The sequence below is a fragment of the Tetrao urogallus genome, assembly GCF_951394365.1.
Source record: "Tetrao urogallus genome assembly, chromosome: 1".
Lineage (NCBI taxonomy): Eukaryota > Metazoa > Chordata > Aves > Galliformes > Phasianidae > Tetrao > Tetrao urogallus.
In genome coordinates this window covers 136,970,044-136,996,509 of record NC_136813.1, presented here as the reverse complement: position 1 = coordinate 136,996,509, position 26,466 = coordinate 136,970,044, and the positions used below count along the sequence as shown (strand labels likewise).

The 26,466-nt window shown below is 42.0% G+C and overlaps 1 protein-coding gene across 4 annotated transcripts in view; it reads left to right on the top strand.

Annotated features, from left to right (window-relative positions):
- The window catches only part of DGKI (diacylglycerol kinase iota), a gene marked incomplete at both ends in the record, with an annotated part of 208,683 nt that overhangs the window by 29,914 nt on the left and 152,303 nt on the right, over nt 1-26,466 (top strand). Inside the window, one exon of one of the 4 annotated variants that reach the window (XM_079537636.1) lies at nt 11,055-11,143. The exons of the other annotated variants lie outside the window; for them this stretch is intronic. Coding sequence (XP_079393762.1) covers nt 11,055-11,143 — 89 coding nt within the window. Of the gene's footprint in view, nt 1-11,054; nt 11,144-26,466 lie in introns of those variants that run through there. 4 annotated transcript variants of the gene reach the window in all.

Below are 26,466 nucleotides of genomic sequence, written 5' to 3'. Positions count from 1 at the left end.
TCCTGCATATGTGACAAAGCTTTGGCCTGCTAAGGAGATGGTTCCCAAACCAGCCCATAGCATGTTATGCCTGTGGTCTGCATGCAGCCAGCGGGTCAGATCCAGTGTCCTACACACACTTTGCTGCATTCTTCTCTTTCCACCTTGTGCCTGGTCATGGCTGTGCTTCTGCATATGACAAGCCTCAATTTTATCAAAAGCTGTTCTAGGGGAAGAAGAGAGCTGCGCTCCTACCCCACACCTCTTTGTCCTGGTGTCTACAAGCACCAGCTAGCACCAGCAGATGACTGAGAGGAGCTGGGCATGTGAGTAAAAATGGAGCACATTTGGGTGGGTTTTGACTGGCTCTGTCATTCCAGGATGGGGGAGTGCAAGAACTGTAGGAGGAAAGTTGGACGAGAGAGGGTGGTTGGGGGAGGATTTTACATATGTGCAGGACTGTGTGGTTTAATGCACTGAGAGTGTGTTGGAGGTGAGGAACTAGAAAAAGAGAAGTTATCTTAATGAGACTGAGTCACTGAGAGAGTGGGGGTGGTGGCAGAGAAGTCTTAGTGCAGCAGGAATTCATAAACTGAGGAGGACACTGAAAATGTGTATGGGATGTTCTGGGAAAGGAAAGTGAATGCTGCTGTGCCACTCTCTTGCAAAGAAGCCCTCAAGCTCTTTGTGAAACCCACCTATTTCATTACTGCTGTTTGCCTTATGAAGTCTGTGAGTATGAATGACTGAATAATTGGAAGTCTAATTTCAAACAAACAGCAAATGATTATTACTTCCTGGATAAATTTTGCACAATTTTTCCTTTGTCCTCTGGCCAGATAGGCTAGAACTCTTTCTAGTTCAGATGAGAACTCAGAGCAGTCTCAATTGTATTAGCTGAGCTTATTTTTAAGGTTGTGCAGCTATTAATTTCTGAGCAGACCTGAAGGACGGGAGGCTCATGGGGACCAAAGGAAAAGAAATAACCCCCACAATGTTTTACTGCTGAATTGTGCACTTTTCTAGCCTGGAACATGCATTACAAAAAAGGGTCTAGCAAAGACATTTGGGATTTCTGTGTTTACCTCTTTACAAAAGCAGCTCTCACAGGAAAATGGAAAAAAACAAAGCAGAGGGACAAAGAAAGCTTAGGGTGAATTAAACAGTTGCTTTCCTGAAGAACAGAGGTCATATCCATCACAGGAAAGAAATTCTGGACAGAAAGAAGCTTCATTTAAAGTAGGAATTTGCAACATAGTCATGGATGAACCTTAGCAGAACTTAATGTTATTTTATCCACTTTTCTGCCTATTTGTGAGCCTGACCACACCTGCATAAATATGTCCACAGAGGTGCCTGGGTGCTATTTCCAGCCCTTCCGGGAGATAGAAGTAGTAGGAAAGTTGAGAGGTCCAGATCCTAATGCCTCACAGTTTGGTAGAGAATGGGCTAGTGCAGGTAAAGTTTGCATTCACAGACTTGGATATTTAAGTCTTCATCTGAATTGTTCACAAACTTCTTAAATTTAAGGCTAATTTAAGAAGGTATATTTCTAAAAGAGGGAGATTAGGACAAGAAGCATAGCTGCAATCCTACTAAACATATGTAAGAGCATCCTGTGTGCTGGGCAAGTAATGGTGGTAAATGTAAAGTACAGCAATAGGGCAACTAATTGGAAAAGATGATGGAACAGCAGTTACTTCTCTATTGCTGGCTTGCCTGAACTGCTGAATCTTTAACTGCTAAACTAAGAACAGCCGAGGTTTCAAATTGGATAGAAATCATCAGCTTAATTCTTTGTACTGCCCCCTTACCCTATGGGGGAGGCTGATTCTTACAAAATCTTCCCTGGGGACATGAGTCATCTTGTGAAAAATCACCGAAGATGCCATGGGCATGCCCAAATGATCCTGAAACTCATTCCTCTGATATGATGTGACTGTGCTGTGTTGTGAACAAAGGAGTTCAGGTAAATCTGTTCAAAGTAAATCCGGACTCTGGTCTGTAAGCCTGCTTGAGTATTGCATACAGCATGAATCCAGCCTCTTCATCTCCACTTCTTCCTCTTCTTTCCATCTTGACCTTATTAAAATTATACTTTTTTTTTTCTTTTTTTTTTTTTCCCTCTCTGTGTGAATGAATGAGATTAGATCACTCTTATCTGGATAATATTAGTTCTGCTAGAAAGCATAGAAGCATCTGTGCTTCTATGTGCATATACCGTATGTATATGCCTGCTGAGATGGAAAGCATGGACAGGCTAGTGCACGTGAGTCAGACAGCTTTATTCCTTTGCCCAGCATCCCTTGCCCTTTCAGTTTCATCCATTCCAAGCAAATACAAGGAGGGGAAAAAAAAAAAAAAAAAGGTGTCTCTGAATGGGAACTATGGGAACTATCACCTTTTGACGATTGGCTTAAGACTAGCTGAAACAAGGCTTGCTTGTGACCTACGTAGTTCAAGCCTTGAACTCTGGTCCATACAAAGAAAAAACCTGCTGTAGGCTTTAAAACTTTAGGCCACTGCAGACATCTTCTCTTTTTGGTGCTTCTTGTACGCTTAGCTTTTTTGTTTGTTTGTTTTCTTTCCCTTTTCAGCTTACAGCTCTGAAATGATCACTAATGGCACTAAAATTGCACTGTTTAAGTGTAATGATGTAGGATAATGCTAGTGTTGGGTGCTGCAAGAGATAGGATGTGACATGGGAAGTTCTGGAAAGCTTTCATCTAAAATGAAGATTAGCTGTATTTGCCAGTATAGTGATTGCTTTTCAACTGTGTTATCCTTACCTGTTGCTGTCTGCCTTGGCTCGTCTTTCCTTCCTGTCTGCTGAATCTGGAAAACGCAGGCCTAATTCTCCCACTGAGCTATGATGGCTGCTTCTGCCTAATTCTGGATTTTGGATTTAAACTCATGGAGGCTGTAGAGAAGGGTGGAGGGGAGACAAGGAAGGTTGTCAGGTATATTCTGCTCCTTTTGATCTGCTCTGGGGAGAGGGAGCTAAATGGAGGCGAGGGACTGTGCAGCCCATAAAGGAGAATACTGATGCTGGCTTATTTAGCAAATAAAGCAGATAAAGATTAGGGTTCCTATGGCAACTGGCTATCAGCAGAGGCACCTCAAGGATTTGGGGAGGGGGGGGGGGGGGTTGGAATGATGAAATGGCTTAACAAAAGGCCCCAACATTTTGCATTAAAAGACCTTTTCAACAACAGCAGCTTCTCTGCTGAAGAACCTTTCTGCACAATCTGTGCCAAAAGCAGAGGACACCTTCTCCATGTTGGTTTAGCTAGGACTTAAGGTTGTGAGGCAATGTTTTACAGACAGTCTTATGTTAAGTTCTCTTTCTGTGTGGTTCAGAGGAGGAAAGTGGGAAATGACAGGTGATGAGGAGATGGCAGAAACTTCAAAAATGAGTGGGAAGTGCAGAAGTGGCATTAATTAGGGCTCGTGGATATACTATGTTGTCATCACCCCATCTCCTGGAGGTCTCTAGTGATGATAATTCTTCGACAAAACTGCCCTGAGAGCCATGGTTCCTCCTCCCAGATCTAATGAAAGCCTGAAGAACAGCTTTCTTCTCGGGCTATCAGAAGATCTCATCTCAAAATCAGAAGAGTTATATATATGTATAAGTTTGCTTTTACAGCAGAAAACTTAGACTTTTTTGGGGGGACTACATTCCTGTAGAAGCTTGAAGAACCTGGGTGCTTAGAGCTTATGTTTTTCGCTTGCTGCCAGGCCCTATGTTGAGAACAACATCACTCACCAGGTATTGCGTTTTCCCATTTGGAATTAAAACGCCAAAGCATGCAATCATTTGATTCTGGGAGTGAGAAAAGGCCAAAGGAGCTTAAGTGTAGCTCATGTTTAGATCAGCACAGCATGGAAAATAACTATCTTTGTACAGCCTTGAGGTTCTGTACTGGAGGTCCTACTGAATGGCTCCCTGATCATCCCCAGGCCTGAGAGGTTGACTCAGTTCCTTAATTGGATTTTGTTTGTTGATTTCAATTTCTTACTTTCTTTTTTCTTTTTAATAACTAATAATTATAATGCCCTTCTGTCTACTGGGGGGGGGGGGGGGGGGGGGGGGGGAAGGGGGGAACACAAAACAAACAAACAAAAAAAAAAACAACACAAAACAAAAAGGAAACCAACACTTCATTCTGAGAAAGCGCAGTATTTTTCCTTTGGTGTCTGGTGGTTGGCATAGCTTCCATAAGAGCTCTCATTTCTGCTGAGCAGTGGACACAAGGCAGTGTTCCCTACTAATTCTAATGTGTATACGTAATACATGCATGCACCAGTTCACGCCAACAGGAGTGTGAGACGCAGTATATTGGTCAGTGTGTGGCTGGCAAAATTCAAAATTGGTCTGCTTTTATATCCATGTATTTAATAGCAAGTTGTAAGATTGTCCCGCCAGAAAGAGCAATTTTTAGTTGCATGGCATGAAACATGCTTGGCTTCATGTGTACTGGCTATCCAAGATTAAACTATATGGCTTACTCCAGGTTAGGAAGGCATGTGGAAGATGAATGAGAGGAGAAGGTGACTAGCAGGACTGAAGCATGCATGAAGCTTATAGACATCACAGAAGATGGAAGAGTGTTGAGAGAGCCCTCAGAATCCTCATTCCTGATGACAAAAATTTGTGTTCGATATGTTGATAAACTGTGACTATTAATTAAGAGGATATATACTAGGACAGTTACAGGAGGGAGGGCAGAAGAATGGAGCATTTTGAGCCTGGAGGAAGCTGATGCAAGAATCTGAAATCATGAAAATGAAATCTAATGAATAGGTTTGAACCACTGATGGGGGGAGGAAGGGCATAATGCATGCTGTGTGGGTAGGAATGAAATGGGGGAGTAAGGAGATAGGAGGCTAAATGGGAAAGGGAGGAATGGTTAATGCAGAAAAGGAGCTCAGGGAGAGAGGGAGAGATTGTATGGCAATGGGAGGGAGGGAAGGAAGTTGATGGAAAAGGTGGAAGGCAGAGAAAGAAAATAAGCTTAAAGTAATGAGAACACTGAGTTAGAAAGAGGAGCACGGCAAGGAGAAGATACTAAAATCTGTGATAAGAAAAATGAGAAAAGAATGTCTTATTAGTTAAGGAAAGCAAAGGTTTCTGGAGGAACAAAGCATTTATTTAAAAGTAAGACGTGGAAACAAAAAGGTTAATTGCAGAGAACTGAGAACTGTGGACCTCATCTGTTTCCACCAGGAAAAAAAAATAAAACAAAACAAAACCCAAAACAGCTAAAATAAATAAATAAAAAAAAATGTGGGACAAGTAAAAGATGAAAGCAGAAAGCAAGAGTCCAGGGAGACTGTCTTGCTTTGCAGATGCTGTGCCACTAAGAGCTCCTCAGATAGATGTGTTCCTGTGGGCTCACATCTCCAGCTTATCTTTGTTCCCCTCTATAGTGGATATGCTGAATCATGGCCTGAAACAGGAACGGAGCACCTGGTTAGGCAGGACCAACCCAGGGGAGCTTAGGTGCAAGCAATGCACCTGAGTGACCAGAAGGGATGAAGCCAAAATCCATAGCTTCCCAGCCCTTGTGTAAGAGTTGACAGTGGAGGCAAAGGTATCTTGCTTGAGATCCCTGAATACCTGAGTTCTTCTAAAGGTAAGTAGCTTCTTTCCTTTATTTCTGTGCCTATGGCTGTTGCATTTAAGTAAATTTCTACTTGCTGCAGCCTAGGGCCTTGCTATTCTGCTATCATTGCTGCATTTTCTGTTGTATTACATGCTCTGAATCTCTAGAAACTCCATCTTTATCTACATAGGCAGCCAGGGCATGAACACCTTTTTCAAAGGAAAGGAAATCTTTATAGCTCCATGTATGCCTGACTTGGCAAGTGAAGAAAAATGTCCTCCAAGCCACCTCTGCCCATGCACTTGCTACATAAATTTAAAGTCAGGATACTCCTATTTCCTGTTTTCAGTGCTTTTCTTCCAATTAAAGAGTGCCCTTATATTCACTGACTAGGTGTGTCTCAAAGATACGGATGCGGCAGTAAGAGCTAATGCTGTTCTCAAACAGCAGATTTGATCTGTGTATCTTGAGTGATTCACACACTGAACTCTGCACTACGTGCACTACTTAAAACTTCTCCTTAGGCCACTGCCCAAACTATCTTAAGAGGGAGCTTATCATTCCCTTTTGCTTGCCTTAGCTCAGGAGCAACCATGAAAAGCTGTGGTGGATAGAGCTGTAGGGAAATTCCTGCTAGTTAGAGCTGTGAAGGCAAAAAGCAGGAGGATGTATGGAATTCTCCTGTGAGTCCATCTTGCAGTAACAGTGACATGCATGGAAACTCCACATCCCTACTCCACGCCTCACAGCATCTTGTGCTTTGAATGAATCTTTACTATAGCCTGTGGCAACTATTTTTTGCTTTTTTTTTTTTTTTTTTTTGTTTGCCTTCAACCAGTGTATTAAGGAAAGCTGTGATACCTACCCTAGGCACTTAGTTGTGGCTAAATTCTGTCAGAGAGGGAAGTGCCTTCTGTGGAAATGCCAAATGTATACTCTAGTTCTTAAGAACTGTAAAGGAATTCTCCTAGAGGGTGTTGTCTGTGCTACTCCTCTGCCCTCCTGACCTTTTCTAAGTTTCTGGTAATTGCAGTCAAAGATCAAGCCAGTAGAGTAAGTGGTGGCTGGATGGGATGAGGCCTCAGGTCTTCAGCCAGACTCCAGAAGACTGTGGTTGAAACATTAGTGTGGAGTCTCATACTGGCATTTCTCTATTCCTAAGCAAAGTTTCCCTTTTAAGTCTCAGCCTACCTGGTATCTCACCTTGCCCAGTGCTGATTTCCGGCCAGAAGATTTCCTTCTGTAGTTGTCACTCGAGCAGGTTGCAGCTTCTCTGATATGCCCTTTAATTGGGAAACAACATTTCCCTTCACCTGGAAACCTGGAAGTACAGGTAATCAGGTAACCATTCAATGGTCTGGGTTTGTAGAGGAAAATAATTTAACTTTTTCTGTGCTCCAATGGCTTCTACTGCTCTTACTGCACGGAAGGCATTCCTGATTCCAAGGACAGCTCCAGTTCTGGGTGTGTGAGCAAGGCAGTGTCAGGCAGCTGAGAGCATGACTGCATGGGTAACAGCACCCGCGCTCCCTGCCCTCCCTCTCGACTAGTGGTTTTGCATTGTGAGGAGGACAATCAGTGTGGAAATTAAAGGAATGTAAGATGGTATTTCCAGCCTATGACATTTGTTAAGTCTATTAAAGTAAGCCAAGAGTTATAAAGGAGGTTAATTTGTTCTCTTACAGAATCTCAAAATAATAGCATAATCTATTGAGGCTCCAGTACTGATCCCTGGTGACTGCCTCCCACTCCTTCAGTGGGGTTAACCACTTTGTGCAAGCCTGACAAAGACAGGGAAGGTCAGTCATTCTCTGCCTGATCCCTAGCTCTCTGCTGCTGTAAAGAGAATCTGTTCTTCTTTTTTTTTTTTTTCTTTTTTTTTCTAAATGGTAGTAAAGCAGCTGCACCTAAAACCCCTGCCATCCTTACTGCAGGACATACTGGCTTGTGTTGAACCAGCAGTCTTGTTTTGGGAAATTTTCTTGTTTGTTTTAGACATTAAATATTTAAAGCTTCCATTTTGGTGTGTGTATGTTTTGGCTGGTGAGAGGAAAAGCTGTTTGAATGGATTTTTTTTTCCCCCTTTGTTTTCCCCTACTGTGCTTGCCCTCCAGCACTGCCTGGATAAGCAATTCTACAAAAAGAAGCTTTTTCTTTTGCTCCTGATGTAGCTTTTCTTGGTGGCTCTGGGCTGTGAGTTACCCAAGATGAAACCTCCACCTTATGCAGATTTCTGAAGCTTTTTTAAGAAGTCCTCCTACTCTTCAAACTTGTGTGGCTTTGTACCACCATTCCTTCTGTGTGCCTGCTGCCTGGCATAGAGCTGCACTGGTGTTTGGTTTAGGTTCTTTTCTTTTTCCCCTTCCCTGTGCTCTGAGCTACCATTCTTGTCATGGCTGGGCACTGTCTGTACGTAGTAACAGTTTTGCCATGATAAATGGTGGGAGACAAACAGTTTCTCTTATTGGAAATGGCATGTTTTTTTTTTTTCCTCATCTGAATATCTGATTGAGAATTAAGACCAATTCCTTATTTTCACATAGCTGTACCTCCTGCAGGCTGAAGTGTCTTTCAGATTGAGATTACCACTAGGAAAGAGAATGGGAGACCTGAATACAAGTGTTATGTGTGAGTTTGTCAGCTCTAAAAAGAGGGAGGCAACCAGTGCAAGGGCAAAGCTGATGCTGATATCTCAGCATCTGCTGGGCCAAATGCTTGGCTGCAGCTGCTTTCTTTAGGCAGGATGAGTCTCTGTAGATTGTCTTATTTGTACTGATGAAGCTTAGTTGGCTGCCAGTGAGACCTGGCAAATAGGAAGAGCCTATGTTAGTGTTTGTAGAGGAAAGGCACTAAGAATTTCCAGAAATAAGCATTTTACATGAGCCAAAAAAAAAGTCAGTTTGATCTGCAAAGTGCAACTGGACATAATGACTACGTGAGATAAGCACTTGCCGCAAGCCAGGATCCAAGCCGTGAGCTGTGTGGTGGGGTGAGCCTGCTGCAGAGCCTATGTGTATCACAGAATCACCCGGGTTGGAAGGGACCTCAAGGATCATGTAGTTCCAACCCCCCTGCCTAGCAGGGCCACCAAACATACACATTTAGATCAGGTTGCCCAGGACCCCATCCAACCTGGCCTTGAACACGTCCAAGGACGGGGCATCCACAACCTCCCTGGGCAGCCCGTTCCAGGGCCTAACCACTCTCCTTGTAAAGAACTTCCCCCTAACATCCAACCTAAATCTTCCCTCCTTCAACTTGGATCCATTTCCCCTAGTCCTGCTATTGTCAGCCCTTTTGAAGAGTTTACTCCCTTCCTGGGTGTAGGTTCCCTTCAGGTATTGATAGGCTGCAATGAGGTCGCCCCGCAGCCTTCTCTTCTCCAGGCTGAACAAGCCCGACTCCCTCAGCCTGTCCTCATAGGGGAGGTGCTCCAGCCCCCTGATCATCTTAGTCGCCCTCCTCTGGACCCTTTCCAAAATCTCTCTGTCTTTCTTGTACTGAAGGCTCCACACCTGGACACAGTACTCCAGATGGGGCCTCACAAGAGCCGAGTAGAGAGGGACAATCACCTCCCTGTCCCTGCTGACCATGTGTATCTGGCAAAGGAAGCTTCCGTGCTGCAGGACAGGAGGAAGTGGTGGGGAAGAGTCATCAGCAAGAAGGTGTGGGTGAAGGGCAACTGTGTAGTGTGGTAGCCTCTGTCTCCCAGCCTTTGTGTGATTCATTGGTGATGAGCAAAGCAAGGCTGAGGGTATTCCAGTTTGAAGCCTATCTAGCATATCCTATCAGTGACAGGCCTGGGAGTTGTCCCTGCACCCAAACCACTAATGAGCCTGGAAGGTTTGCTGCTGTCTCAGAGCCCTGAGCCTAGTACCAGCTACTCGGAGGCAGCTGTGTTTGCCTTGTTCTTACCAACATCCAGCCACTGCCCTCTGAGCTGCTGAACATGAGCACTCTGAGCTTTGCAGAGATATCATGGGGCTTAGCACCCCCGTGAGTTTTGCTTTCTTCTCTGTTCAGCTCCCACACACCGCTGCGCGTAGCAGCAAGATCTGCTGTGACCCTTCTTGGCCCTGTCGCCAGAGAACCCGGCACTAGGGAAGTATTTTAAGCTTCATAGCTGCTGCTAAGTGAGGGGAAGAAAAATAAACCGTGCTTTGCAAACTATGCCTAAAGTTTCATAAAATGGGTATTTTTAGCACGTCATAAAAATATAAAGCCCACTCTTATTTTTATCCTTTCAATCTATGCACAATTAATTGAAAGCCTTTTTACCTTGCTCCCATTCAATTTGCTGACTTTCAGAGACTAGCTAACTTTAGGACCCAGGAGGGAGGAAAACGTCATCAGATGCTGGCAAATGCTGGCCATGTTGTGTGTCTATTTATAGCAGGCATGTGTCGAACCACCTTGTCCTTCTTTTCTTAGCATCAGCTGGACGAGCTCAGCTATCAATTATCCATGAGGCTGATGGTGATACAAGGAAAGCTATGTAAAGCAGGTGCTTGGAGGAGAGGGAAAAAGGGGAGGTGGGTGACAGGATAGGGAGAGATGAGGTCTTAGAAACTGGAAACGATCATTTTGCTCAGCCTGAAAACCCTTATTATCTCCAATAATTATTAATAACAGGGGTGCCTGCACAAAGTCATTGTGACTGCTTTCAGCTGGTGAGTCCCTCCCAAATGTTATTTCCCTCATTTATTTTCATTGTGTTGGCAGCCGAAGGCATTGGGTTTTTCATCTTTTTTTTCTCCCTTTGTTTTTCAAGGAGCTGTAGCCAGGTGCTCTCCCTTCCCCCTCCCAGTCTCAGGTTCTAGTATTTGGGTTGTTAATAGCAGGTTCTGGTTTCCCTGTGTAAAGCTAAGCCTCTGGCTTTTCTCACGCTTGAAGACAGCACGTCTACCCCTTATTTCTCCTTTGTCTCCATTTCGGAGAGGATTCTGCATGCAAAGACTCTGGAGGAGAAAGAAGCAAGCAAAAGGCTGTCATTTCTCTCCTTGCTGATGACAAAGCCAATCACCAGCCATTTATCAGCCCTTTTAGGATGGCTTGTCTTTACTGCTCTCCTCTCTAAGCACAGAGGAGCAGGACAGCGTGAACTCTGCTCCTGACAGCAGCTCAGGTTCTGACACCATCTGCCACTTAATCCACTTCCAAGGAAGGGGCTGACGTCTGCATGCATGTGTATGCACACACACGTTCAGCAGACGCATTTCAGCAGACTCATACTGACCAGCTTGCAAGCGCCACTCCTTTGATGAGAATTGGCCTTTAATGCTACTTCTCTTCTTCCTACTGGTTTAAATTTCCCAGTTCAGTTTGTTATAACATAGTGGGAGGCAGGAATGGGCTTTTGAGTTGAAACTGGAGAAGATTTCCTGGGAAATTGAACATTTCTGTTTTCCTACCTTGTTCAACTCCCCAAGAGGTTGGATTTTCAGGTTTTGTCTTTTCCTGGAAGTTATGAGTGTGGGATGCATGGATTTCCTTTGCAAAAGCAGCAGGAAGCAGAACAGGTGTAAATTGTCCGTGCCAGGCTCCTTGGATAGCTGGTAAGTGGTAAGTTCCTCTTGTAGGAACTGCTGTTTTTTAAGCTGTTCAGTGACACAATAGCCAGTCTCATTTGACTGTTGTCTGTAGGCTCTGAATGCATTTTGAGCTTTCTCAGTCTCCTTCCTCTAATAATACACGATGAATGACAGTTACTAGCAACATGCAATGCTGTGTAGTATCTTCGGGTGTTTATAGATGAACTGTACTCTTCACTGTCTGTGCTGGATCATGTTTGCTTCTGGCACACAAAGCTGTGCACACAGCACTTGGAAAATGGCTTCAGAACTGAGACGGGGAGAGAACAGAAGCTTTGGGATGGAGGAATGGCACAGGAGGCATTCAGTAATGTATGAGTAAGGCAGCTGTGTCTTTTGGTGGGGAGAGAGGGGATATGGTAATGGTTGAGCTGTCTTCTGGAAGACAGGATTTCTGACTGATCTCACACTGAAATGTTGTGATTTCTTCCTCCCTGTTGCTTTTGTAGACCACCTCCCCCAATTTCCAAGCATACGCTAATAGCTGGAAGCTATTTGCTTGTAACCTTCACAACAATTTCTGCTACATGCTGAATGTAGCATACTGTACATACTGAATGGACCAGAGGAATGCTGTTGTTCAGTTGCACTTGATTTCATCAATTGCACTTAAAATAATAATAATAAAAAAAAGTAATGCTGAATAATTCTCCTTAGTTAAGAAAGCAAGGGAACTCAATTAATTTGAGATAATTTTTCTATACAGAAAATAGTTAATTGGCAGTCTTTGCTAAGTGCACTTTATTTCTCTCATCAGAGGAAAATTAGTTGTTAACTTCTTGAGATTTCTTGTGGAGGTATTCAAGGAGAGGTTCATGTTAATACCATATTGACACGTATTGATGCAACCTGAAAACTTCTTTTCCTTCCCCACTGTGGTAGACTGCTCTCATTTATCACTTCTGAAGGAGGAAAAGGAGTAATTCCTGACACAATGTATTGTGATGCATCAATGATTGATGTATTTATTTAGCTAGTTTCCAGACATTAATCAATTACAGAACTTATCTTCCCACCGTAGCTTCAGTACTTTTTTGGGATCTCAACCTGTTTGCAGCAAGACGCCTCCAAGCTTTGGGTTATTTTTGGAAATAGGTTCTCCAGGAGTAAGCAACAGCTGAATTAGCAGACCTGTGGGACAATGCAGTTTTGTTTAGAGGATGTTGCAGTTTTCACATTTCCAGCTCCTCTGCAGAGGGAAAATAGCAGAGTGCAAATACAGGAGCTGGACTCCTGAAGCCATAGTTTTTGCTTGAGCGTCCAGTCATTTTTCTGTGAAGCATGATCTACATGGTAATGGGAAATAAAATTGTGTTATGCACGAGAGCGTTGTGCCTCGTTTTGAGTTCGTAGCATTTAGTCTTCCCATTTCAAGTACATTTGGTTTCCAGTAGAAAATATTTTCTAATGACTACTAATTAATACTGATACATAAACCCTCAAAGATAAAAACAAACCTCCTTTCACTGCCAGAACACCTCCAGGGAATTAGAAATCGTTCTCTTCAGTGCTGAAAAGTTTAGCTATTTGTTGTTTTCTGGATATATCTTTCTGCTTTTATATCTCTAATGTTCTGTCTCAGCATGGGCACTGTGTCTCATAAGCACAGACCTTTACCTACTTTCTGTGAAGTTTTTGATGGGTTTACACACGGGGAGCTGAGGACTTGTGAGCTCAGCTGCAAGGAACCTTGGAGGAAAGGCGATCCTTATGGAAGGTGTAGACTGATATTGCAGATCAAAAGCTTGGACAGTTCAAAATGAGCTCCTGGGAAAGCATAAACGTCTGTCTGAACCATGTCAAGATGTTTTGGGGCTCAATTTCCAGAAAGAATTTGTGTGGGAAATCGTGTGCATAGCAGCACAATTTAAGCACATGCTTTTGGAAGGTTCTTCAGTAAAATTAGAAGTCGATTTTTCCCAGCTCAATTGATAGGCTGAAGTCTGAAGGAAAAAAACCCACAAAATCATAGGTATTCCTGTCTCATAACATTGAGAGCTGGGGTAGCAGGGGATGCTGAGTTCTATGTATAAGAAATTACGATCAGTGTTTCTTGTTTCCAAACTGAGTATTGATAGCTTCAGTTTCCTCTGGTCAAAAATAAAATCTTGGTCAAGTTTTTACCTGCAATTGTGTGCGCAGTTGTGGAAGGCTTTTGTTCACTTGGTCTGTGACTGAAGGTCTGATTTGCCATAGCTCCTTGCAAGTAACAATATCTGCTCTAGACAGGAAACCTGCATGTTGTTCTTGGCTGCCCAAGATCTAGGTTCCTGCTACTGGTGTTTGAAATGTTGGGAAGATTTTTATCAGAACTACCAGCATTTGTGCTTGGAGATCTGATGGGTTCTTTAGTCTATGTGAAGCCAAAATTCATTCTATTCTTGTATTTCAAAATCTTCAGTCAACAACAATTAGCAGTTAGATTAAGAATAGCAATCTGTAATTTGTTTGTTTGCAATGATCTTGAGAAAAGGTTTTTGTTTTTTTTTTTTCCACCTAAAGGATTACATTTAAAACTGAGGTAATAATATTATAAAGAAATATTTGTTGCAAGCAAATGTAAGGTTTTTCCATTGGGATAAAGCCATTACTCCAGATTACTTATTCATTTATTCCTAATGCTTTGAGGTTTTGATCTGTGTATGCATGTGTTTTATATAAAGCAACCTGAGAACCCATGGGATGACCACTCACCCAGGCCGGATGCTACTCCTCTCAAGTTGCTGCAGGAAGTCAGGTGTGAAATAGCAGAGGTGCTGATGAGGACATGGGATACATCCTGAGAAAGCAACAGCTGTTCATGACAACTGATAGTGCACCAAAGTGGGATCTACCTCTAAAGCTGAGTAGTGAGACCCCGGAAATCATGAGGTGGGCACTCTGCCCTGTAAGCTGCAGGAGTGCTGAGTGACAGCCTCAGAGCAGCTCTGTGTGGTGCTTGGCTGGGCAGGAATCTGGAGTCAAAGGACTGCAGCATTTGAGAGGCAGACTTACAGCATTACACATCTCAGATTTTGTAAGAATTAAACTACACAAGCATGGAGTTGCAGAATAAGGACCATATAACACTGCAGACCTGAGTTACTAGCTTTTCCAGAAGACTTTTCTATGAGTAAGTTAAACATCAGGCTTTGGAATTCATATCATGAAATTGTGACAATAACAATTAGAAAGTTAATATTTTTGCCAGTTCTTGTCTCTGTTCTATTAGCAAAACGCTCATTTTAGATAGTAGGTTCTTGCATTCCTAATATGAATGTCTGAACCACTACATATATTTTATATTTCACCCTGGAGGTGGTTGAACATAGCTCACCAGAGCATTCTTATTCCTTTGTTTCCAAGAGATCTGAGTGCAGTAAACTGCTTCATCAAATGTTCCTAATGCCAGAATAGTCTCTGAAAAACAACACAATAAATTCCTAAAGAAGAATTCAACCAGAACATGTATATTTCAAATCTCCAGATGAGGATTTGTGAATATGCAGAATGCTGCTAGCGCAGGAGAGTGCATGCAGGATGCTGTGGCTTCATTTGGAAGAGCTTGGGAACAGCTGCATGGTGAGCAATGGTTGGATGCCATTACAGCCCTCAGCCCTGTTGCTAAATGGCAATACAATTGGCATTGGAGAAAGGGAGATGAAAAGCACTCTAGGCATGCATTGCTTTTTGGGGTTGTGCCATGGCACAATGCGATCAGCATCCTGAGATAAAACTGAATGTAGAAATTTCCATTTCATTGCTCCCTGTCTGTTCCTTGGAGAAGCAGAGTATTTCAGAGGCCTACCAGCAGGGTGTTTTTCATTTGCAGTAAATTCATATTTGAAAAAAGTAAAAAGAGAAAGTGTTTGTAGAAACTGTAAAGGAACACAGAAATCTCCAGGTAGATTTCAGTGCACCAGGGACTGCATGCCATGGCGGCGTTTGAAATGTAACTTCTCTAAATGTCAAGTAATGAGTGCTAGCAGGAATGGTCTAACTCACACTTAATGATGTACTCTGAAGCTGTGGGGCTCCACAAGGAATAAAAGTCACTGTGGATATCTCAGGGTAGCTACATAGAATGTTACTGCAGTTTAGGAGAAAAAATAGTAAGAGTGAAGGAGATTTCTGAGTAACAGAGAAGTGGCGGAAATTTGTGTATAAGTCAATACCATCTTCATCCTTGGCTTCTGTATTTTCTAACGGGTAAGTGTCTCCTGCAATGATCTAATTCTAATTTAAAACAGTTGATGAAAGAGTGTACTTTCACTGTAATGAATCAAAAGCAGCACCGAGGTAGGAGACCTTTGCCTAACTCCTACACTTGCCTTTCCTGCACAGATCTTGAATGAGACTCGCCAGGTGTTTCCATATTTACTGAAATTCCCTTAACTCAAGGCTTTCCTCAGCTTCAGGGTAATAAACATTGGTCTAATCATTCTGAATTGTGAATGAATCACTGGTGTCCTTTGGCTGGAGCGGTGTCCCTACTAGGAGCACAGTGCTGTGCTGCCAAAGGTCTTTAATTTTAATTTAAAGAAAGCAGTTGAAATGTTTTGTTTTGTCAATTCTCTGCTCTTTTTTTTTTTTCTCTGCTGAATATGTATGCAATTGTGAAGAACTGGGAGCAGCTCACATGGCTGTGTATTGGAGCGGGAAAGTGCTACTTTTAAATCAGGTTTGAAAAGATTATTTTAAAATTGAAGATCGTGCATTTAGTAAAAGTGCTGGAGGCGTAGGGGCACAGAGAGCATACAGATTGCCATATTTAACCCTTTTCCTGAGTTTTAGTGTAGGATTTATGTCTTTCCACAGGGGAGAAATAGCCAGACATCTGGATAGCTTGGAAAGAGTGGGACAGAAGCAGAGGAGGTGATGCACAATTTATGGGGAGAACTGAGCAAGGTCTGAGTTTGGCTTATAGCAGGAACATATCTCTCATTGTGTATTCAGCAAGTGATGTCCAGATAAGCATGACTGGTACAAATTACTATTAAAAGCAATCTGATCACAGGAATGATGCATAGGAGCAGTGTCCCAGTTGCTACCTCAGAGATGAAGGTGGGAACAAACTCCTGTGGGCTGGGTGAGCTGGGGTGAGCCAAGGCAGGGCAGTGAACAATGTGAGAGGGGTCAGTGCGAGTCTCCAGCAGTGTCAGCTCTTGTTGTTCAAATGACTGCGTTTGCCAGAGTGGCTGTGGAGCTGTGCTTTGCTGCTAATATTGGCAATGATGTGGCAGTGCTGTTGGGTCTAAGCTTGTAACTGCAGCCCTTGGAGTTTTTAGATTGCTGGACAAACAAGGAACTCATCTGAGTGCACTGTTTTTGTGCTGCCTGGCATCCTTCTGTTCATTTCATGTAGACTCTTGTGTTTTCAGTGCATTTCATCTGCTTGAAGGGAAAGTAGACAGATGACCTTTTTGTACAGCTTTTACCTAATATGTTCTTCACGCTCTGCAGGATGTTTTAAAGTGAGAAAATTAGCACTGTAAAATTGTTAGCATCATGTTACCATTTAAGAGTATTTTTTTCCTCCTTGGATCTTGATATAGATTGCCTTGCTCCAACCTTGAACCTTGTGTTATGGTGCTGTTTACTTAAAAGATGTACCTAAAGTTACTGAGTAAAATTGATTCCTCTATTTACTGCTTAAAGGCCTATCGATGTTAAAGGCCCATTCATATTTTGGTGAACTTGCAAATATCTCATTGTTCACTGTAAAGTGTAGAAAAGGTCTTATTCAGATTGGGAGCTTGAGCAGCTTAGGGTTATATTCTGTGGGAAGATACAAAGCTGTTGTCACTGTAGAGTCAATAAACCCTTGAACTGATTTATGCTGATTTTTGCTGGAGGGCATCCTTTACTGCCATTCTCTATATGCGAAGGAAATGTTTTCTGTGAAGGAAAATGTTTCTGTTGATATCTCCTATGCTCCTAAATACAGAACAAACCTGATGTTTTGAGGCTTAGTTATGCTATGGCATTTTCTGGTCCTGGTAAATATGAGAGTCAGTTTCCTTATAAGTGATTTGACTTAAGTTGCAACTCTTTCTCAATTTTACATCAGTCCCGCAAAGAGTAAGATTCTACCATGGTTAACCATGGTACTTTGTGTTCCACAAGGTGTACCCAGGTTATAGCTGTTTTATTTAGTATAGTGGTCTTTTCTGTTGCAGTTATGCCCTGCAGTACAGCTTCCTGTAAAAGTTTCATGTCTGTGCTGCTTCCATTAGAAAAACTCTGCTAGTGACAATTATCTCATTCATAGGAGAGGGGTCACTTTCTTTGTTTTATAACTATTTTCCTTGTTGTTTAAAAATGTCTGTGGAGAAAACATTTCAATCTCTGTTGTGGGTTTTTTTTTTTTTGTTTTTTTTTTCCTACGATCAAAATCAGTGATACAGAAGAACTGTACTTGTATTCTTTCACAGATTAGAGATGGTGGTACTCTGAAGGGAAGAAGATGAGAGGCTTCAGAAGTGCACTTCTTTAGAACTGTGTGTGAATTCGAGTAGATTTACACTGCTTCTCTTAAAACATCACAGAACTGAAGTCTACAGGGCTTGAAATTGGAAGAAGTCTGAGACAACAAATGGAGCTATTGGGCTGCACAGAAAATGATTGTCTGTACAGCCCAGTGAACTGGAGGGAATTGCAAGAATAAGAAAATGAATGCAGCAGAGCTCTAATTTCTTTTTTTCAGTGTGAATGCTACTTGTGAAGCCTTACTAGTTGGCTAAAATAAAGTAAATCTGTTCAGTGGAACCTCTGAAGCAATCAACGCCATGCCACAGAGGTCGTGAAGTCCTTCATTCCACCTCTCCTTTGTGTAGCTATTCCCAGCTTCTCGCAGGCACCTGGGACACGCTGGCCTCATTGGTGAAGTGGTGCAAGGCAGCTGCTGTGTTAGAGTTAACTGCAGCTGAATGGCAGCATGAGTGTCTGAGCAGCCCAGTGGCAGCAGTGTAAGAAGCTGCTGAAGCACACTTTGACTGCATTTTAATTGAAATGTGTCTAAGTCTACTTAATCTAAATATACAGAGAAAACTGAGTAGGACTGCTACCTCTGTTTAGATATGGTATTTGAGTTGTTCCCCTTGCAGAAACAATCTCTTGCTTTCTAAGTAGCTAATGTCATTCCTCCTTATCCCAGCCTCCAGAAATGCTCCAGAAGTCCTCGAGTGCATTGCGTCTTTACTGCCATCTCTTTTGGACCACCAATAACAAACCCATGAGCCGTAAAAGCGAGTGGCTAATGCTTTATTTCCAATGCGTGTGAGCTCTGAGATAACCATGAATCCTCTAGGGATTTGGATTTACTGTTGATATGCAGACAAATCCCTAAGCCTAACTGTAAGACTGCTCAAGGCTGAAGATGGGCTGAAGTGGCAGTATTTAGTCACAGCACTTGTGGTTCCTCTGCCAAAAGCTGTTTATTTTATGACTGATTGGAATAATATCACTGCATTTCCTCTTTTTTTTTTTTTTTTTTTTTTTTTTTTTTAAACAGCATTCCTCATCTTAGTCTAAAAGAAATTCAGTTATCAGTGTCTAGGTGAGGATTCTTGGTCTAAGGAATGCTTAAAGAGTAACACTGGAGGGCAATAATCAGATTTTGGTCTATGAGGATGTTACTGGTGATTACTATGGGGACTAGTGCTAAAGTTGTTGCTAAATACTCTCTTGGAAACAGCCTGGAAGCAGGAGATGAACTGCAGAGTGATGAAACTTGTATCTAGGCTATTTAAAGTGGAAAATTAACTGCCAAGTGGCGAAAGGATTCCTTTGTGGTGAATGAATGAGCTATAAAGTAGAGAATGCAATTTTGTTTTGATAGGACCACTTTTCTCCATTTGTGTTGCTTTGCAGTTAGCTGTATGCTCTTGCAAGGATGGGCTTGTGCATTAGCTATAACCCATTTGGAAAGAGATTTAGTAGTCATTTTAGATAATTCTGTGAATATTTCTACTTACTGCTCATAGAAGCAAATACAAGTCAGAGAAGCCAAGTAGAGCAATAGTAATTTGGTCAGTGAAATGGAACAGTTTATGGATGAGAAAAGATTCAATACAAAAAGTTTTGCGAGCGTGAGTGTCAGGAGCGGCAAGTAGAAAGCAGATAGTGAATGCCAATTTATTCTTTCCTGTGATATAAGACTCAGAGATCATCACCTAAACTTATCACACAGGTTTAAAAAAGAATTATTTTTGCTCATAATTCATTATTATGTGATGGAACTCACAAAAGTAGAAAACCAAAGAACACGGAAAAAATTGCTTGGTGAGCTTGAGGCAAAAGGATTTGACACAGTCTATCTCAGGGAGACCCTAAGCTCTGCTCTACTGAAGGGGATGTGGAGTTGTGGGAGGTAATATCCTGTTGTGCTTGCCTTGTTATTGTTCTCTTTCTGTAAGTATCCACTGACTAAGGGAAAAGCTGCTGTCTTAGGTAAACATTTGGTCCATCTCAATAGGATTGTTTGCTCTCTTCAGTGGCCTGAAAGGAGGCAGTAGCAAGGTGGGGGTTGACTTCTCCCAAGTGATAGCCATAGGATGAGAGGAAATGGCCTCAAGTTGTGCTAGGAAAGATTCAGATTGGATATTAGAAAAATTTCTGCTCGGAAATGGTGATGAGGTATTGGGAGTCAGCATCCCTGCAAGTGTTCAAGAACCATGTGGGTGTGGCACTGAGGGGCATGGTCAGTGAGCATGGTGGGGGTGGGCTGAATCCTGCTGGCTTCACTATGTACATGAGGTGGTCCAGGTGCAGAGTTGTCAGACTGTGTGAGAGTGCTGACCTGAGATGGAGGTTACTCTTTTCATGTCCTCCTAGCCTTTCCATCCCAGCCATCTTGTTCAGAATGTTACTTGGAGAAACCTAATTCCTTTCTATGAAATAAAAAAAGAGAAAGCTCATAGTTCTTAGTCTGAGCACAGTTACCTAAAATTTACATGTTATAAAACTGTTTGAAGATGCATGAATCCTCTCATGCCTCAAGCTTTTGTTCTGGAGCCCTCTGGTTTGGTTAATGGGTGCTTCCTACTGTGTTTTGACTCGTATTGAAAGCCAAAATTTTAGCTATGCCTGTATATGGTTTAATACCCTAAAGCAGCCAGGCACTACAGAAAAACTCTTCTAAGCTAGAAAGTAATCTAGCTTCTAGCTTTGTTGAAAGCATGAAACCAATGCTCAGAAAATCACTCGGTCTCCATTAAGATCAGTCTGGGTGAAAGGAGTTTGGTTGAGCAGCTAGGAATGGAAATGATCTGTTCTGTCAGATTACATAAGGAGGAAGTGGTGTGGCACTGGAATAGGTTGCCTGGAGTGGTGGTGGGTGCCCTTTTCCTTGGAGACATTCAGGATCAGGCTGGACCAGGTTCTGAGCACCCTAATTCCAGTCATGATCAGTGTTCCCAAGTGTTGGTACTGGAGCCTGTCCTGTTCAGTATCTTTTTTGATGACCTAGATAAGGAGATTGGATGCACCCTCATAAGTTTGCAGATGACATCAAGACGGGAGGAAGTGCTGAATCTGCCTAGGGGTAGGAAGGCTGTTCAGAGGGATCAGGACAGGGTAGATCACTGCATGGAGGCCGATGGGATGAGCGTCAACAAGACCAAGGCCACAACAGCCACAGGCAATGATACAAGCTTGGAGCAGAGTGGCTGGAAGACTTTGTGGAAGAAACGGACCTGGGGGTGTTGGTCAATGCTCAGAGGAACCTGAGCCAGCACTGTGCCCGCATAGCCATGAAGGCCAAGTGGCATCCTGGCTTATATCAGAAATAGTATTGCCAGCAGGAGTAGGGCTGTGATCATCCCTCTGTACTCAGCCCTGGTGAGGTCACACCTCGAGTGCTGTGTTTAGTTTTGGGCCTCTGCTGCAAGTAAGACACTGAGGCCCTGGAATGTGTCCAGAGAAGGGCAGCAAGGCTGGTGAGGGGTCTGGACTGCAAGTCTGATGGGAGAAGTGGCTGAAGGAATTGGGATTACTTAGTCTGGACAAGAGGACGCTCAAGGGAGGCTTTACTGTTCTCCACAATGCCCTGAAAAGAGGTTGTGACGAGGCGGTGTTGGCTTCTTCTCCCACATAACTAGTGGCAGGACTACAGAGAATGGCCTCAAGTTGCACTGGGGAGATTCAGGTTGAATGTTTGGGGAAATATCTGGTCCGCAGGATTCATTAGGCTCTGGAACAGGCTGCCTGGGGAAATGGTTGTGTCACTTCCTCTGGAGGTGTTCAAGAAACATTTAGATTTGTACTAAGGGACATGGTTTAGTGGTGGAATATTGGTGGTAGGTGGATGGTTGAACTGAATCATCTTGGAGGTCTTTTCCAACCTTGGTGATTCTATGATTCTGTGATCTACCTGTAGGTCTTCCTGTTCATTGCAGGGGAGTTGGATTAGATGACTTTTAAAGATCATTTCCAACTCAAAAGATTCTATGATTCTGAATTTTTTGTTGTTTTTGCAAAGCAAGGGAATGCAAATGGACACTCTCTTTACCCTACCTGCTTTCTTGATGCTGTAATCCTCACTGAAGTTATACAGAATGATGTGGTCCACTGCACACTTCTGTTGCTCTGCTGTGCTATTTAAGTTTATATAAGCTGAAAATCTGGAATGCAAAATGTTCACCAGTTGTTTTTTGATCAAAGTTGTATGAAGACTTTAAGCACAGCAGATTTGTTGAAGTCTTTGAGCTCCATTTATATTCATTTGTCCTTCAGAAAGTGACATCCTAGAAATCCATGTCTTTAAAAAGAGATTATGTGTGAAAGTTTGCATATAGTTTCCAGGAAAAACAATGAAAAGGGCTTTCCAGATCCTGCATGTGCATACACAGTGCCCTCCACCAGTCCTCTGAGGTTTGTCTGTTGCATTAAGAAAGAATGATGTGGTTTAAAGAAAGAAGACATTGGCTTTTTGTAAACCTCATCTCTTGGCAGTTTACAGTTAAATGTCTTCCCACCCCGCCCCCCCTTCCTTTTTTAAACATGTTTTTGAAATTCATCTGTGACCATTTGTTGCTGAGGTTAAAGGAGAATTCAAGGTGGTCCCCTCAGTCCTACTCCAAGAAGTGTATGTCTCCCATGGGGAAAACAAAATTTTGAGAGAGACAAGTGATAGTACCTTAGTCCATCTAGCATTTTTGTCAAGAATCTTTATTTTCTTGTGAACTAGAAAGATGAAATATTTACTGTGCCAATACAAAGCAGTTTTTGGGAAGGGGAAAAACTTCTCAAAAAATAACAACCAACCAAACACAAAAGCCACCCCCAAACTGTGGGGAAAATGAGCCAGAAAGAAATGTGAGGGAGAAGAAAAAAAAACAACGTATCTGACAAACAGAATTATTTCTTAATTTGGTTCTTAATATGATCAAAATTAGTGCAGGGGTCAGATTATATTGCTCTTCTGAGGTGTATTGGGAAGATGCTTCATGCACTGGGTACATTGTGTATTACAAGATAATGCGCTAAATATAGATGAAATAGATGCTTTGATGGAAAATTCTGCACTTAAAAAAAAAAAAAAAAAAAAAAGGCAAGATTCCTTCCTGCTTTCAATCCTGTTGGTTAGATTTTTTTTTTTCTTTTAATTGTACAAAAGCTCTTCAGTTGCTAACTTTACACTAGCAGAACATGCGGCACCAACATAGTTCCAGAAGTTAGGATTTTCTGTCTGAAGACATATGGGAAAGTCTTGCTTCTTTCTACTTCAGAGGCATTTATGCAGAGGGAAACAAAGCAATTTCATTCCACGTTGGTTCATAGTGGGAGAAGAGGAGCAGTATGGCTGAAGGATATTTTTCACAACTCTTTCCTAAAGAGAACAGAAACGAGAAAATTCATTTTAACACCGTAAACATTCTGTAGTTTGCTTCCCATATCTTTGCCCTGTGTGAAGTTTGGAAAAACAAAAACCAACCAAAAAAAAAAAAGCCCCAAACCAAACCCTGATTGCTTTGACTGCTTTTGCATTTTAAAGCAAACTCAAATAAAAGAATAATATGAATGTGTACTAAGAATCTAAAAATCTAAAAGGAGATGGGAAAGTAGTTAACTGGGTTTCATTCCATTTATGGACTCAGTTTCTTGACTATCTGTGCTGATTTTTGCTATTTAATAAGTTGTGAGGGTTATGGAAAAGGTTTTTTCTTTATACCTAAACTGTGATATTACTTGGTCTGTGCTGGGTGCTGCCCAAATACAAGGGAAATGTGGTCATTCTTTGGCATTTGGAAGGTCTGGGAGGGATGAAAGGTGATGTATGCAGTATGGTTTATTAGCAATGCCTCTATGTGATAGGCTTGTGGTTAGGTAGCTATTACATTATTTGAGATTTTTTCCTTTTTCCTTTTTTTTTTTTTTTTTCCCCTCTTTTTTCTTTTTTCCTTTTGGTCTCATTCCTCATTTTCCAACCTTGTTTATACTTCAGCTCCCTGTTTCCCCTGCTTTGACTCTTGGCCCATATGATAATTAGGTTAAGAGAATAAAGACCTTACTGGGCTACTTTCCTATAAGTAACACAGCAGAAGTAGGTCTTAGTGTGAGATTAAAAAGAGAACAGGATAATGATTTAAATTTGTGCAGGAAGTAAGCAAAAGGAATACAGAATCTAATCTCATTTCTGTGATGGAAAGGTAATAAAAATAGCAAGAATATTCAAGTTGCTCATGTTTTTGATGAAACACTGCTAAAGAGACCTTTAAGGAATCTAAATAATGCTTAATAAAGCATACTTGATATGTAAAAAATACCACATACAACAAAGAGCTTATTGTCAATAAAACATTTGATTTAGATCAACTTGACAGATTGGATACTCCATATGCTGAGAAACCCTTAATTGAGAAAAGGCACTTCGCACCTCTTTCATGGTATCTCCATTTGGTACTTCTGTGTGAGAGAAATTCATTAGGCTTCCACATGTTCAGTTGGAGAATCATGACTTTTATTCCATGTCCTTTCAGTAAGAATTTCATTGCATTTCTTCTTCCCAACCTGTATGGAACCAATTTCATATGTTTAAAACAGCTGAAGAGACCCAGTTAGGACTCCAACAGGTTATGGATGTCACATGTCAAAGTAGCTCTAATTTTCTCTCTCCTTCACACTGCCATTGTAAATACTTGTGCTCATCTGCATTTCTAAATGCAGTAGGAGACACTTGGTATTAGGAGGTCTTTCTTCTGTTTCATTGATTTATTTTCTGGAAGCTTCAAAGAAAAGAGGAAGTAGAGATGGTGAAGGGGACAAATTGTTTGGCAAAGTAAGACTGTACTGAGGAAGGAAATTGTAGCATTTTAACTTCTGAGGCAAACTCACGGTAGTATTTGTGACACCAGTATTTCTACTGGTGTTACTTAGCTTTATCTGATTAGGGTCAAGATTGAATGAAACACGTTAAATCCAAGTCCAGAGATTCACACGGTATATGCATTCTCCTGTCCCTTCTAAATGAACGGAGCTTTGCCAAGTGGGCATAGTTAACAGCTTAAATACCTACATGACTTTGAAGCTCTCACTTTCTTGAAACCCTGTCACCTTGTGCACTGACATGGATGAAGAGCAGGCAGCCCCTCCACCACCTGCTGTAGAGCTGGACGGAGTGCTGGAGATGCAGGATGAACCTGTAAGTGTCCCCGGAGCAGGGACTGTCCAGGACATAGATGTGCTGGGGCCAGCAGGTCAGGCTGTTCTCTGGGCGCTGGTGGGATCTGAGCCCACGGTGCAGCCTATGGTAGGGCGACCTCCAGCTCTGCTCCCAGGTGTTCATTTCTGCTCTGTTCCCCACATGGCCTCTGTGTGGGCTTCTATCTTCCTCTAGCACTCTGCATTCCCTGCTGACTGTGCCCTGACTTCACTTTGTGCTCCTACGACACTTGTCTCCTGCCTCTGCCTTCAGTCGGAATTCTAAGTCCAGGCTTGACTGCTGAACTGTGGTGGTTGCATTAAATAAAAGGGCCTATTTTTATTTATTATACATTTCGGAAAACTGTTCAGAACACTTACTTTAAAATAGGGCCTTTTATTTTAAAATGAATGAAATTACTCGCTCTGCTCTAGAAGAAACATAGCTCACTCACTGGTAGTAGATCAAATGTTAGAAAATAATTTCCAACAACATTTATGACTGCCAGATTCACTTGCATATTGAACTGAACTGTTAACATGAATTGTAAGTGGGATGCAATGACTGTATAAATAAATATAACTTAGGGCACTAGCCCAAAAACAGTAAACTGCAACCCTTTGAATTAATGCTGAAGGGAAGTAAATCTCAAGAATGAAGGCATAAATTGTTTAGCAGACAGAACTGGGATGGAAATTTTCTAGCTGTGCTAAGATTTTTCTGCCTGCAACAGAGCTGTGTGTAAGAATCACACCTGAAGCAGTTTGCATGGAAAAGCTGAGGAGATACCAATCTGAACTTCTGTGCCAGAATTGGTGCCCCAGTGTGAATTTACAGCTTCCAGGATGTAGGAAAACTGTTTTTCTTCAGATAATCTTGGTTTAAATTAATTTGCAGTGCAGAGGCACACCTGTTGAACAAATTCTGTCACTTGTTAATCTGTCCCTCATTGTATGTGTTATTACAATATGAGGAGATGATTGATTAGTTTTGGCAACAGAGCTGCAAGCTCTTAGTTTTCATACTGCATACTAGGAGATGAAGGAAAAACTGATCAGATACGTTCTGACCAAACTGTGTGAAGTTGCTTTAAAACAAATAGCTCTATTTAAATGGTAGTTTGAGTGGATATATGTTAATATGTATATGTGTTAAACTAATAAGGTGATTGTCATAAAATGTATGCTGAAGGAGGAAACAGACCCACCATACACCTAGAACCCTGAATGTGTGCCCAATTTTGGGATCTTCTTTTGACCCTGAATTTATCAGGGTACTTTTAGAAGCACTATGTGTGGATTTAAGATGGGCTTTGAAGAAAAGTGGAGGAAGAATAGGCAGACACCTGTATTTTCCAGATGCCAAAGCAGATCTATCTGTGTAAGGAGATAATCCTACCAAGATCTTGTCATGTTCCCCTTCCCCAAACTTTTTGCTCTGCTCTTCTTTGTTCCTAGGATTTGTCCTAAATCTGGTCTATGACTTGATTTCTTCAAAGGAGAGGAGTTAGCTAACCTCAGTTGAAGCAGCATGCTGGGAGTGATTACTGATGATACAGGTGTAGCCCAGGACCTAGTTTGAAGATCCAATGTCATGCAAGATGAGAGTGAACAGTACTGTCTGAGGAAGAATGGTCAAAGAGATGAGCAGATGAGAGTGGGAACAG